This window comes from Rhinopithecus bieti, unplaced genomic scaffold (assembly GCF_001698545.2).
Source record: "Rhinopithecus bieti isolate Rb0 unplaced genomic scaffold, ASM169854v2 scaffold_64503, whole genome shotgun sequence".
In the NCBI taxonomy this organism is placed as follows: Eukaryota; Metazoa; Chordata; class Mammalia; order Primates; family Cercopithecidae; genus Rhinopithecus; species Rhinopithecus bieti.
In genome coordinates this window covers 1,076,852-1,090,673 of record NW_016825208.1, presented here as the reverse complement: position 1 = coordinate 1,090,673, position 13,822 = coordinate 1,076,852, and the positions used below count along the sequence as shown (strand labels likewise).

At 42.1% G+C, this 13,822-nt stretch overlaps 1 protein-coding gene, 1 long non-coding RNA gene and 1 pseudogene across 5 annotated transcripts in view; 1 reads left to right on the top strand and 2 right to left on the bottom strand.

The window, feature by feature from the left end:
• Positions 1 to 1,063, top strand: part of LOC108522548 (HLA class I histocompatibility antigen, B-52 alpha chain-like) — a 15,719-nt pseudogene extending 14,656 nt beyond the window's left edge.
• An 882-nt stretch (positions 1,064 to 1,945) lies between these two features.
• On the bottom strand, positions 1,946 to 3,796 carry LOC108522596 (nucleoside diphosphate kinase A). The gene is made up of 2 exons (XM_017862926.1): positions 3,346 to 3,796; positions 1,946 to 2,591 (listed from the first exon to the last, which is right to left on the bottom strand). Exons 1-2 carry the CDS (start codon positions 3,701 to 3,703, stop codon positions 2,128 to 2,130), a joined length of 822 nt encoding a protein of 273 aa, XP_017718415.1. The 5' UTR covers positions 3,704 to 3,796; the 3' UTR covers positions 1,946 to 2,127.
• A 4,420-nt stretch (positions 3,797 to 8,216) lies between these two features.
• Positions 8,217 to 13,822, bottom strand: part of LOC108522568 (uncharacterized) — an 80,366-nt gene continuing 74,760 nt past the window's right edge. For 3 of the 4 annotated variants that reach the window (XR_001883523.1, XR_001883524.1, XR_001883525.1), the window contains 2 exons: positions 11,971 to 12,069; positions 8,217 to 8,258 (listed from right to left, as the gene is read on the bottom strand). This is a non-coding gene — a long non-coding RNA (uncharacterized LOC108522568). Of the gene's footprint in view, positions 8,259 to 10,970; positions 12,070 to 13,822 lie in introns of those variants that run through there. The other variant, XR_001883526.1, reaches the window with a different exon arrangement.

Below are 13,822 nucleotides of genomic sequence, written 5' to 3'. Positions count from 1 at the left end.
GGCGGGGCTGAGCGTGGGGAGGGGCCAGAGTCTCACACCTTCCAGAAGATGTTTGGCTGAGTAGTGGGTTCCAAGGGCCACTTCCTCCGCGGGTATGAGCAGCATGCCTAAGACTACAAGGATTACCCCGCCCTGAACGAGCACCTGTGCTCCTGGACTACGGCGGCTCAGATCACCGAGCCCAAGTAGGAGTATGTCGAAGAGGCAGAGCAATCCAGGGCCTACCTGGAGAGCCTGTGTGTGTAGTCCCTACACAGATAACTGGAGTATGGGAAGGAGACCCTATAGCGTGCGGGTGCCAGGGGCGGTGGGGCATCTCCCTGATCTGTAGATCTCCTGGCTGGCCTCCCACGAGGAGGGAAGGAAAATGGAATCAATGGTAGAATATCGCTGTCCCTCTGGGTTTCATATCCTGAGACGTGACTCTGAGGGACAATTAAGTGATGAAGTCTCTGAGGGAATGGAGGGGAAGACAATCCCTAGAATACTGATCAGTGACTCCCTTTGTCCCCTGCAGCAGCTTTGGGTACCACAGGGCGATTTTCTCTCAGACCTTGTTCTCTGCCTCACACGCAGTGTCTTTGAAGGTCTGATTTCAGCCTTTCTGCGTCTCCTGGCTTCTATCTGGGTCAGAAGCTTAAGTCCTCAGAGACCTGGAACCTCTCAACCTGGGCTGCATTATCCAGATTCTAGACCTTTACACGGAATAGGAACATTATCCCAGATTCCTGTGATAAATATTCCTGTGATAAATCCCAGGCTGGTGTCTGGGTTTTGCGCTCTCTCCCCGACCCCAGGTGTCCTGTCCATTCTCAGGATGGTCACATGGGCGCTGCTGGAGTGTCCCATGAGGAGTGCAAAGTGTCTGAATTTTCTGACTCTTCCCCTCAGACCCCCCAAAGACACACGTGATCAACCGCCCTATCTGACCATGAGGCCACCCGGAGGTGCTGGGCCCTGGGCTTCTACCCTGTGGAGATCACACTGACCTGGGTGTGCGATGGGGAGGACCAAACTGATAGTGGATGAGTCTCATGAGATCTGATGGGGTTTTTCTGTTTGTTTTGTTTTGTTTTTTCTGAGAGGGACTCTCGCTCTGTTGCCAGGCTGGAGTGCCGTGGCTTACTGCAACCTCCACCTCCTGGGTTCAAGCGATTCTCCTGCCTCAGCCTCCGGAGTAGCTGGGACTATAGGCATGTACCACCACGCCCAGCGAATTTTTGTATTTTTAGTACAGACGGGGTTCCACCATGTTGGCCAAGATGGTCTCAATCTCTTGACCTCGTGATACCCCGCCTCAGCCTCCCAAAGTGCTGGAATTACAGACGTGAGCCACCGCGCCCAGCTGAGATCTGATGGTTTTTTAAAAATGGAGTTTTCCTGCACGAGCTCTCTCTCCTTGCCTGCTGCCATCCACGCAAGATGTGACTTGCTCCTCCTTGCCTTCCACCATGATCGTGAGGCCTCCCCAGCCATGTGGAACTGTTAACTCCGTTAAACCTCTTTCTTTTGTAAATTGCCTGGTCTCAAGTATGTCTTTACCAGCAGTGTGAAAACAGACTAATACACAAGTGAAACACATTATACATTTTAATCAATTAAAGACTAGTAGGCAGCATTCACCATGAGCTAATACAAGAGCCCGTGGGCCTTGAGGGAATATTTGCTGGTAGTCAACTACAAATGGTTAGTCTGACATCCCCTTTTCCTATTTAGGTGCCCTTTATTTCTTTCTCTTGCCTTATTGCTCTGGCCAGGACTTCCAATACTGTGTTTAATAGGAGTGGTGAGAGAAGGCAGCTTTGTCTTGTGCTTGGTTTCAAGGGGAATGCTTCCCCATTTAGTGTGATGTTGGCTGTTGGTTTGTCATAGATGGGTCTTATTATTTTGAGGTATGTTCCTTCAATACCTAGTTTATTGTTTTTTTGTTTTGTTTTAAACATTAGGAGGAAGCATTTTAATCAGATGGTAAGGGATGGTAACACTACAGGGAGCACTCAGCTCCAAGAGCTTCCTTCCAAAGTATGACGAAGTTCCTTTAAATAACTAGATTTCCTGCAGCCTGGTCCTCTGCCCATGGGAAGGAGGGGAAAATGGATGTGAAAAGCATTGTGGCCTGCCCTCCTGTCATTCATAGATCCAGTTCTGAACGCAGCTCACATAATCTACCAGTTCCTCAGGGTGAAACCACAAGCCGATCTCCTTCTCTGCACTCTCCACGGAATCACTGCCATGTATAATGTTCCTGCCAATTTGTATGCAGAAGTCTCCACGGATGGTCCCAGGCTTGGAGTCCACAGGGTTGGTCTCCCTGAGCATGACTCGGCCTGTCTTCACCACATTCAGCCCCTCCCACACCATGGCAACTACCGGCCCTGAGTGCATGTATTTCACCAGGCCAACAAAGAATGGACGGTCCTTCAGGTCAATGTAGTGTTCCTTGAGAAGGTCTTCAGAAGCTTGCATGAATTTCAGACCAACAAGGTGGAATCTTTTCTGCTCAAAACGCTTGATAATCTCTCCGACAAGACCCCACTGGACCCCATCTGGTTTGATTGCAATGAAGGTATGCTCACAGTTGGCCATGGTCCCTTCCAGCTGCTTAGGTTTGAACTCCTGCTGCAGCCGCCAGGACCCGAAACGCTCCAGGGACCCACGTGGTTCACAGCACTTGCTATTGAGTGTTTTTAACATAAAGGAATGTTGAATTTTATCAAAAGGCTTTTCTGGATCTATTAAGATAATCATGTGGTTTTTGTCNGGGCCTTGAGGGAATATTTGCTGGTAGTCAACTACAAATGGTTAGTCTGACATCCCCTTTTCCTATTTAGGTGCCCTTTATTTCTTTCTCTTGCCTTATTGCTCTGGCCAGGACTTCCAATACTGTGTTTAATAGGAGTGGTGAGAGAAGGCAGCTTTGTCTTGTGCTTGGTTTCAAGGGGAATGCTTCCCCCATTTAGTGTGATGTTGGCTGTTGGTTTGTCATAGATGGGTCTTATTATTTTGAGGTATGTTCCTTCAATACCTAGTTTATTGTTTTTTTGTTTTTGTTTTAAACATTAGGAGGAAGCATTTTAATCAGATGGTAAGGGATGGTAACACTACAGGGAGCACTCAGCTCCAAGAGCTTCCTTCCAAAGTATGACGAAGTTCCTTTAAATAACTAGATTTCCTGCAGCCTGGTCCTCTGCCCATGGGAAGGAGGGGAAAATGGATGTGAAAAGCATTGTGGCCTGCCCTCCTGTCATTCATAGATCCAGTTCTGAACGCAGCTCACATAATCTACCAGTTCCTCAGGGTGAAACCACAAGCCGATCTCCTTCTCTGCACTCTCCACGGAATCACTGCCATGTATAATGTTCCTGCCAATTTGTATGCAGAAGTCTCCACGGATGGTCCCAGGCTTGGAGTCCACAGGGTTGGTCTCCCTGAGCATGACTCGGCCTGTCTTCACCACATTCAGCCCCTCCCACACCATGGCAACTACCGGCCCTGAGTGCATGTATTTCACCAGGCCAACAAAGAATGGACGGTCCTTCAGGTCAATGTAGTGTTCCTTGAGAAGGTCTTCAGAAGCTTGCATGAATTTCAGACCAACAAGGTGGAATCTTTTCTGCTCAAAACGCTTGATAATCTCTCCGACAAGACCCCACTGGACCCCATCTGGTTTGATTGCAATGAAGGTATGCTCACAGTTGGCCATGGTCCCTTCCAGCTGCTTAGGTTTGAACTCCTGCTGCAGCCGCCAGGACCCGAAACGCTCCAGGGACCCACGTGGTTCACAGCACTTGCTATTGAGTGTTTTAACATAAAGGAATGTTGAATTTTATCAAAAGGCTTTTCTGGATCTATTAAGATAATCATGTGGTTTTTGTCTTTAGTTCTATGTATATGATGAATCACACTTAATTGATTTGCATGTGTTGAGCCAATCTTGCATCCTGGATATGAAGCCTGCTTGATCATGGTAGATTAGCTTTTTGATGGGCTGCTGGATTTGGTTTGCAAGTACTTTGTTGAGGATTATTGCGTCAATGTTCATCAAACATATTGACCTGAAGTTTTCTTTTTTTGTTTTGTCTCTGCCAGGTTTTGGTATCAGGATGATGCTGGCCTCATAGAATGAGTTGGGGAGCTCCTCCTCTTGTATTTTTTGGAATAGTTTCAGTAGGAATGGTACCAGCTCTTCTTCGTCCATCTGGTAGAATTCAGCCGTGAATCCATCAGGTTCAGGACTGTTTTTGGTTGGTAAGGCTATGTATTACAGATTCAGTTTTGGAGCTCATTATTGGTCCTTGCAAGGAATCAATTTCTTCCTGGTTCAGTCTTGGGAGGGTGTATGTTTCCAGGAATTTATCTCCTAGGTTTTCTAGTTTGTGTGCATACGGGTGTTCATAGTAGCTTCTGACGGTTATTTTTATTTCTGCAGAGTCAGTGGTAACATCTCTTTTGTCATTTCTAATTGTGCTTATTGCGATCGCCTCTCTTCCTTATTAGTCTAGATAGCAGCCTATCTATCCTATTAACTTTTTCAAAAAACCGTCTCCTGAATTTGTTGCTCTATTGAGTATTTTTTTGTGTCTTTTTTTTGATCTATTGAGTATTTTTTTGGTGTATTTTTTTCCTTCAGAACTTAACTCATTCTTAACATTTCACAGCCCAGTTAATAATGTACTAGTTCACATAAATATAGAAATCTTGCAACCATTTATCTTCTATATGATGTCCATCTTTTATACTAAAAATATATGTAATATATTTACATAGGTTATAAGCCCCATAAGAAAGACTTCTTATTTTACCTTTAAACAGTTCTATATATATAAAGTAAGATTAAATCGGGGGAGGGGGAGCAAGATAGCCTTTTGCACTTAATATCTACCATTTCTGACATCTTAATCTTTTCTGATAATTTCATTTTCCACTTGGTATCATTTGTTTTAGCCTGAAAATTTTCTTTACCAATTTTATTGTACAGATCTGCTGGTGACAGATTCTCTTAATTTTCTTTTACCTGAAATATCTCCTTATTTTGCCTTTATCTTGAAGGACATCTGTACTGGATATACAATTCTTAGTTGACCTTTTTTTCTTCCAGCACTTTAAAGATGTTATTCTACTTTGTTTCTCTGGTTTCTGATGAGAAATCATTGGTCAGGACAAGAGAAACAGAGAAACGAAAACTGAGAAAATAACATGGTAGACCTAAAACCTATCATATCAATAATGACAAAAACCTGTATAAATCAACACTCCAATTAAGGGCAGAGAGTCTGTGACTGAATTAAAGAAAAAAATAACCCAATCATATGCTCTTTTCAAGACATGAACTTTCTTTCTTTTTTAATTTAACGTTTATTTTTAGTTCAGGGTACATGTGCAGGTTTTTTACACAGGTAAATTTGTATCATGGGAGTTTGTCATGTAGTTTCTGTACCCATTAGTAGCCACCCAGGTATTAAGCCTAGCACCCATTCATTATTTTTCTTGATCTTCTCCCTCCTTCCACCCTCTACCTTCAAGTAGGCCTCAGTGTATGTTGTTCTCCTCTATGTGTCCATTATGTTCTCATCATTTAGCTCCCACTCATAAGTGAGAACATGTGGCAATTGGTTTTCTGTTCCTTTATTAGTTAGCAAAGGATAATGCCCTCTAGCTCCATCCATGTTCCTGCAAAGTACATGATCTCATTTTTTTTGTGGCTGCATAGTGTTACATGGTACATATGTGCCAGATTTTCTTTAGCCAGTCTACCATTGGTGGGCATTTAGGTTGATTCCATGTCTTTACTATTGTGACTACTGCTGCAATGAACACACATCTGCATGTTAAACATGCAATTTCAATATGAAGACACAGATCAATAAAATTGATGGAAAAGCAGTGCCATACAAACAGTAAGCATGGGGAATTGAAATGGTTATTTTACTACCAATAAAAGACTTTCAAATAATATATGTTACCAGAGAGAAAAAGAGGCACTTCATAAACGAAAGGGTAAATTCAACAGAAAGACATGCAACCAGAAATGGGTCCAATAGCAAGTCTTCAGAGTTCATAAAGAAAAATTGACAAAATTAGAGAAGTGGAGAATTCTACAAACATGATTATAGATTTTAAAGCTTTCTTTGAGGCCAGGCGCGGTGGCTCAAGCCTGTAATCCCAGCACTTTGGGAGGCCGAGACGGGTGGATCACGAGGTCAGGAGATCGAGACCATCCTGGCTAACACGGTGAAACCCCGTCTCTACTAAAAAATACAAAAAACTAGCCGGGCGAGGTGGCGGGCACCTGTAGTCCCAGCTACTCGGGAGGCTGAGGCAGGAGAATGGCGTGAACCCGGGAGGCGGAGCTTGCAGTGAGCTGAGATCCGGCCACTGCAGTCCAGCCTGGGCCACAGAGCAAGACTCCGTCTCAAAAAAAAAAAACTTTCTTTGAGCTATAAATATAAGAAGAATTTAGCAAAGACATAGAAAATTGAAAAACATTAACAAGCACCCAGACTTAATTTATTTGTATACATATGCGCATCAATGAAAAATACATATTATCTCAAGTATGAATGATATATTTACCAGGAGAAACAGTATTTCAGGCCATAAAACAATAAATTTGAAAACATTGAAATCATACAGAATATATTTTCTGGCCATAATGGAAATACATTAGAAATCTGTAACAATAAGATGATCCTGTGGGACTGAATGCTTTTGTCATCCTTAAACTCAGAATTGAAACCTAATCTCTAATGGGATGAGGTGGAGCCATTAGGAAGTGATCATGCAATGAAGGCAAAAACCCACATTAATGAAATGAATGCCCTTGTAATAGGGACCCCAGAGAGCTCCTTGCCCCTTCCACCATGTGAGGACACCAAGAAAAGAAAACATCCATGAATCAGGAAGCAGCCCTTACCATACACTGACTCTTCCCAGGCCTTGATCTTTGACTTCCCAGCCTCCAGAACTGTGAGAAATAGATTTCTGTTGTTTGCAAGCCACATAGACTATGGTATTCTGTTATAACTGCCCAGATTGACTAAGACAGATGATCATGAAAATACCAAGTGTTGGAAGTTAACATCAAAATTCTATATGACAATTTATTCAGAGGAAATCACTAGAGAAATTAGAAAGTCTTCTGTATTCTGAAGGATAATGAAGCACAACATATCAAATGTATGAGATGCAGCTGAAGTAGTACTAGAGAAAAAATCAATATCCTTAAATGACTATATTAAGAAAGAAGGTAGGTCTCAAATTAGTAAATTAGTTTCTGGTATAGGAAACAACAAATTAAACCAAAGCATGCAGAAGGAAGAAAATAATAATTAAATAGAAAAAATGAAGCAGAAAGATAGAATTTTAGTGAACTTAAATATTGGCTCTATGGGGAAAAATCAGTACACCGTATAAATTTCTAGCTAGACTGATAAAGACAAAAAGATGCACATTAACAATGTCAAGAAAAAATGAACAGTGCACATTATCTAGATCTCAAAAAGAAATATTGATAATCTTATGTCAGTAAGTGACAAGCAAATGAACAACTTCCTTGAGAGAGAAAACTTAACGAAAACTGACCTGAGAAGAGATAGAAAATGTGGCCAGTCATATATTGATTGTAGAAATTGAATTTGTAATCAAAATCCTTCTCATATGGGAAACTCCAGGTCCAGAAGGCTTCACTGATGAATTGTAGCAAATAATTTAGAAATAACATCAATTTTACACATACCTTTTAGAAATTAAAGGAGGCAACAATTTTCAATTTATGAAGCGAGCTGTATTAGTCCGTTTTCATGCTGCTGATAAAGACATACTGGAGACTGGGAAGAAAAAGAAGTTTAATTGGACTTACAATTCTACATGCCTGGGGAGGCCTCAGAATCATGGCAGGAGGTGAAAGGCATTTTTTACATAGCAGCAAGAGAAAATAGGAAGATGCAAAAGCAGAAACCTTGATAGAACCATCAGATCAGCCGGGCAAGGTGGCTCACGCCTGTAGTCCCAGCAGTTTGGGAGGCTGAGGTGGGTGGATCACCTGAGGTCAGGAGTTCGAGACCAGCCTGACCAAGATGGTGAAACGGCGTCTCTACTAAAAATACAAAAGAATTAGCTGGAGTTGGTGGAGGGCACCTGTAATCCCAGCTACTCATGAGGCTGAGGAAGAAGAATCACTTGAACCCGGGAGGTGGATGTTGCAGTGAGCTGAGACCATGCCATTGTACTCCAGCCTGGGGGACAGAGCAAGACTCCATCTAAAACAAAACAAAACAAACCATCAGATCTTGTGAACCTTATTCTTACACCACAAGAACAGTATAGGGGAAACAGCCCCCATGATTCCAATTACCTCCCACTGGATCCCTCCTACAACAAGTAAGAATTATGGGAGTACAATTCAAGATGAGATTTGGGTGGGGACACAGAGCCCAATCATATCATTCCACCCCTGGTCCCTCCAAATCTCATGTCCTTACGTTTCAAAACCAATCATGTCTTCCCAACAATCCCCCAAAGTCTTTCCTCATTTCAGCATTAACCCAAAAGTCCACCATCCAAAGTCTCATCTGAGACAAGGCAAGTCTCTTCTTATGAGCCTGTAAAATCAAAAGCAAGCTAGTTACTTCCTAGATACAGTGGGGGTACAGGTATTGGGTAAATACAGGTATGCCAAATGAAGGAAGTGGCCAAAGCAAAGGAGTTACAGAGCCCATGCAAGTCCTAAATCCAGTGGGGCAGTATAATTCTAAAGCTCCAAGATGATCTCTTTTGACTCCATGTCTCACATCCAGGTCATGCTGATGCAAGAGGTAGGTCCCCATATCTTGAGCAGCTCTGCCCCTGTGGCTTTGCAGGGTATATGCTCCCTCCCAGCTGCTTTTACAGTCTGGCGTTGAGTGTGACTTTTCCAGGTGCACAGTGCAAGCTGTTGGTGGATCTACCATTCTGGGGTTTGAAGCATCGTGGCCCTCTTCTCACAGCTCCACTAGGCAGTGCCCTAGTAGGAACTCTGTGTGGGGGCTCCAGTCCCACATTTCCCCTCCACACTGCCCTAGCAGAGGTTCTCCATGAGGGCCCTGCCCTGCAGCAAACTTTTGCCTAGGCATCCTAGCATTTCCATACATCTTCTGAAATCTAGGTGGAAGTCCCCAAACCTCCATTCTTGACTGCTGTGCACCTGCAGGCTCAAAACCAAGTGGAAGCTGTCAAGGCTTAAAACTTGCACCCTCTGGAGCCATAGGCCAAGCTGTACCTTGGCCCCTTTTAGCAACAGTGGGAGCATCTGGGATGCAGGGCACCAAGTCCCTAAGCAACACACAGCATGGGGACCCTGGGCCTGGACCATGAAACCTTTTTTTCCTCCTATGCTTCTGGATCTGTGATGGGAGGGGCTGCCATGAAGACCTATGGCATGCCCTGGAGACATTTTCCCCATTGTCTTGGGGATCAACATTTGGCTCCTTGTTACTTAATGCAAATTTCTGCAGCCAGCTTGAGTTTCTTCTCAAAAAATGGGGTTTTCTTTCTACTGCATTGTCAGGCTGCAAATTTTCTGAACTTTTATGCTGTTTCCCTTTTAAAATGGAATGCTTTTAACAGCACCCAAGTCACCTTTTAAATGCTTTGCTGCTTAGAAATTTTATCCACCAGATACCCTAAATCATCTTTCTCAAGTTCAAAGTTCCACAAATCTCTAGGGCAAGGGCAAAATGCCACCAGTCTCTTTGCTAAAACGTAAGAAGAGTCACCTTTGCTCCAGCTCCCAACAAGTTCCTGATCTCCATCTGAGACCACCTTAGCCTGGACCTTATTGTTCATATCACTATCAGCATTTTTGTCAAAGCCATTCAACAAGTCTCTAGGAGGTTTCAGACTTTCCCCCATTTTCCTGTCTTGTTCTGAGCCCTCAAAACTGTTCCAACCTCTGCCTAATAGCCAGTTCCAAAGTCGATTCCACATTTTCGGGTATCTTTTCAGTAGCGTCCCACTCTACTGGTACTAATTTACTGTATTAGTTCGTTTTCACGCTGCTGATAAAGAAATACCCAAGACTGAGAAGAAAAAGAGGTTTAATTGTATTTAGAATTCCACATGGTTGGGGAGGCCTCAGAATCATGGCGGGAGGTGAAAGGCACTTCTTACATGGCGGTAACAAGAGAAAATGAGGAAGATGCAAAAGCAGAAACCCATGATAAAACCATCAGATCTCATGAGATTTATTCACCACGAGAACAGTATGGGGGAAACCGACCCATGATTCAGATTATCTCCCACTGGGTCCCTCCCACAACACGTGGGAATTATGGGAGTACAATTCAAGATAAGATTTGTGTGGGGACATAGAGCCAAACCATATCACCAGCATTATCCATATAAAAATCCCAGACAAGAACATCCCAAGAAAAAGAACAACAAATATTCCTCTTGAATACAGACTCACAATTCTATACAAAATGTTATCCAATTAAGATACACATAAAATGAATAATATGCCATGCCACATTGGTTTTTTTCATGGGAAAGTAAGGTTGGTTTAACATCTGAAAATTAATACAATTCACCTAATTAATAGAACAAATGTTGCACAATTATTATAGTTGTTGCAGAAAAAGCACTTATAAAATCCAGACTTTCATGACAAAATATCTCAGCAAACTAAAAATCGAAAGCAATATCTTCAATGTGGTTAAGAGCCTCCATGAAAAGTTTACAGCTACCCTCATATTCAATTATGAAAGGCCACATGCTTACTTCCTAAGATCAGCAACAAAGCAAAGTTGTGGCTCTCCTCATTTTTATTTAAAACACCTTACAAGCATCCTAACTAGTGCAATATGGCAAGAAAATAAAATAAAAGACCAATAAAGGACCAGGTGTGGTGCCTCATGCCTGTAATCCCAGCACTTTGGGAGGCCAAGGTGGGAGGATCACTTTAGTTCAGCAGTTAGAGACTAGCTTGAGCAACATAGTGGACCCGTCTTTACTAACTACAAATAATTTCAAAAAGAAAAAATAGGAAAGGAAGGAATCTTTCTCAGCTTAATTACATATGTAGAAAACAAGGAATTCTGAAAAAGTCTCTGGAATTAATTAAATTTGCAAAATTGTTCACAAAAGCTATGTAATAAATCTCTTAGACAAACATGACAAGTTAGCAACGATACTAATCAAAGAAGTGCAAGTTAAAACCACTGTGAGAAACCATCACACATCACCTAGAATAAGTAAAGTTAAAAAGACATGATAATTCTAAATACTGGTAAGAATATGGAAAAAATAAAAATCTCTTATATTGTTGGTAGGAACGCAAAAAAAAGTTGCAGTCAATTTGTAAAATAATATGGCAGTTTCTTAAAACAGCTACCCATCCATTTATCATATCACCCAACAATTCTACAAATATTTATTTATCCAAAGGAAATGAAAATGTAAGGCTATGCAAAGACGTCTGGTCAGTTATTTATAGTGGCTTCATTAATAACAGACCCTAACCGGAAATAACCCACATGTTTATCAGCTGGAGAATAGAGAAACCAATGAATAAACTGTAATTCCAACAATACTCAGCAGCTACTCAGCAACAAAAATGAATGAAATATTATTACTCTTAACTACATGGAAAGATCTCAAATACTGTTATGCCAAGGGAGAGACTAAACAAAGGACTACATAACATGATTGCATGTCCATTAAATTCTAGAAATTTCATTATTACAGTAACAGAAAGCAGAGCAGTGGTTGAGTGAAGGAAGGGGGTGAGGGTAGGAGGCAAGGATTAAATAGGGGCATGAGCAAAGTTTTTAGGGAAAACTTCTCTATCTGGGCAATGTGGTAGTTACATGACTATAAATAATTACCAATATTCATAAAACATTGCAGCTAAAACTGGTGAGTTGTATTATGCATAAATGCCCCAATAAGGAAAAAAAAAAGGGTGGGGAAGAAGGCAAAAATGAAGACACTTACATCATCAAAATCAGAAAATTCATTTCCTAGGGGTCTTGTACTACATATAATTTTGAAGGAAGTTCTTCAGGCTGAAGGGAAATGATACTAGATGGTGACCTAGGTATATAGAAAGGAACAATTAACAGAAATTATGCACATACACAGATGACATACACACTCATTTTCTTAATGACTTAATATGAATGCTTAAAGTATTACTGTATTATTGAGTTTATAAAGTATATTGATGTAATATATACAACAATAATAACATAATGGTAGGTTAAATGAAACTACACTGTTACAAGTGTCCTTTATTTTGCTGGATGCAGCTGCTTAATATTACCTGAACTTCACTGTGAAAAGTCAAGGAATTGGGTTTCAATTCTTACAACAATAAAAAATTAGTGTAAAGAAATATAGCTAAAAGCCACTAGGAGAATTAAAACCATAAACTAACAAATGTTTACTTAACACATAAGAAAGTGGGAAAGGAGGAATAGAAACCAAAAAAATGAGACAAATTGAAAACAGCAAAGTGGTAGACCAAAACCCAACCATTTTAAGTGAAGAAATGACACGACCTGAGTCACATTAGCAGGACTGCTGAGCACTGTGGGGAGAACAGATATGGGCAGGAAGTGAGGGACGGTGTTAGTGCCACAATTCAGGAGTGACAGGGTGGCAGGGACTAAGGGGAGAGGAAGGTTTGAGGGATGAGAGGGGCAGAGAGAATGGCTGGAGAAGCAGGAGGTGAGGAAAAGGAGCAAAGGGAAAGAATTCTAAAGCAGTGGAAGATCCTAGCAGGGGGTTCTTTGCATTCGGTATTTAATACATTTTGTGGGACTGCCGAAAACTAATGTAATGACCTCCTCATGATTAAAAACATAAGAGTAAAAAAAAAACAAGTATGCAAATAAAATACGCACACTGCTTAGATGTGCATAATTGATAAAAACAAGCAGTGCTTAAGCATTGATGACAGGCATTTTGACTTCACTGCAATTTTGAGGCTCCTTGTTACAATATGCAGTAACAAATCCTGCTTCTTTGTATTGAGATGTCCTGGACTCACACAGGGAAACTCGGGCTATGGAATGAAGATAATTTTAAATGCAACAACCCAGAGTCATGGATCCACAGTCTGGGAAAGTAAACTTAGAAGCTTTGTGACTCCAATTGCAGTGCTGTTTGGATACACTTATATATGAAGCAAGCAAAATTAGGTCTTTTACAGATTAGAATCCTGATTATTCAGGGGTTAGATTGTGCTAACCACTGTCTTAATAAACTAACAAAAAACCTGGTCACTATGAGAATCTCTATCTTGTGCCTTCAGCCACAACTTCACCAGGTTTAAAGAGAAAACCCCTTTCTCTACACCGCCATTCCCAGGGCGAGCTCACTCTCTGGCATCAAAGTTCCCTGGGGTGAGTTTTCTTCTAGGGTAGCCCAACGGGAGAGGTAAGGAGTGGAAAGTCCAGTTCAGGGATGAGGATTTCAGGATGAGTGAATGGGAAGGGGCTGGGTCCAGCCTGGGGGTTCTCTCCCCGGTTTCCACAGACAGATCCTTGACCAGGACTCAGGCAGACAGTATGACAAAGAGGCTGGTGTAGGAAAAGAGGGATCAGGACAAAGTCCCAGGTCTCAGGCGTGGCCCTCTGGGTCTCAGACCCCGAGGGCGATGACTGCACTGGGGAGGCACAGGGTTGGGGATTGCCCACTCCCCTGAGTTTCGGTTCTCCCAACCTTTTTCCTGGATACTTGTGATCCCACTTCTCACTCCCATTGGGTTCCGGGTTTTTAGAGAAGCCAATCAGTGTCGCCGCGATCCCGGCACTAATGTCCCGGTGCACCCACCCGGACTCAG

Bases quoted from the DNA above. Each gene is read 5' to 3' on its own strand.
- LOC108522596 (XM_017862926.1), bottom strand. From the start codon at position 3,703: ATGGCCAACTGTGAGCATACCTTCATTGCAATCAAACCAGATGGGGTC. The intron at 2,592-3,345 runs GTGATTCCGTGG...AGCAGCTGGAAG, and splicing joins CAGGAACATTATACATGGCA to GGACCATGGCCAACTGTGAG.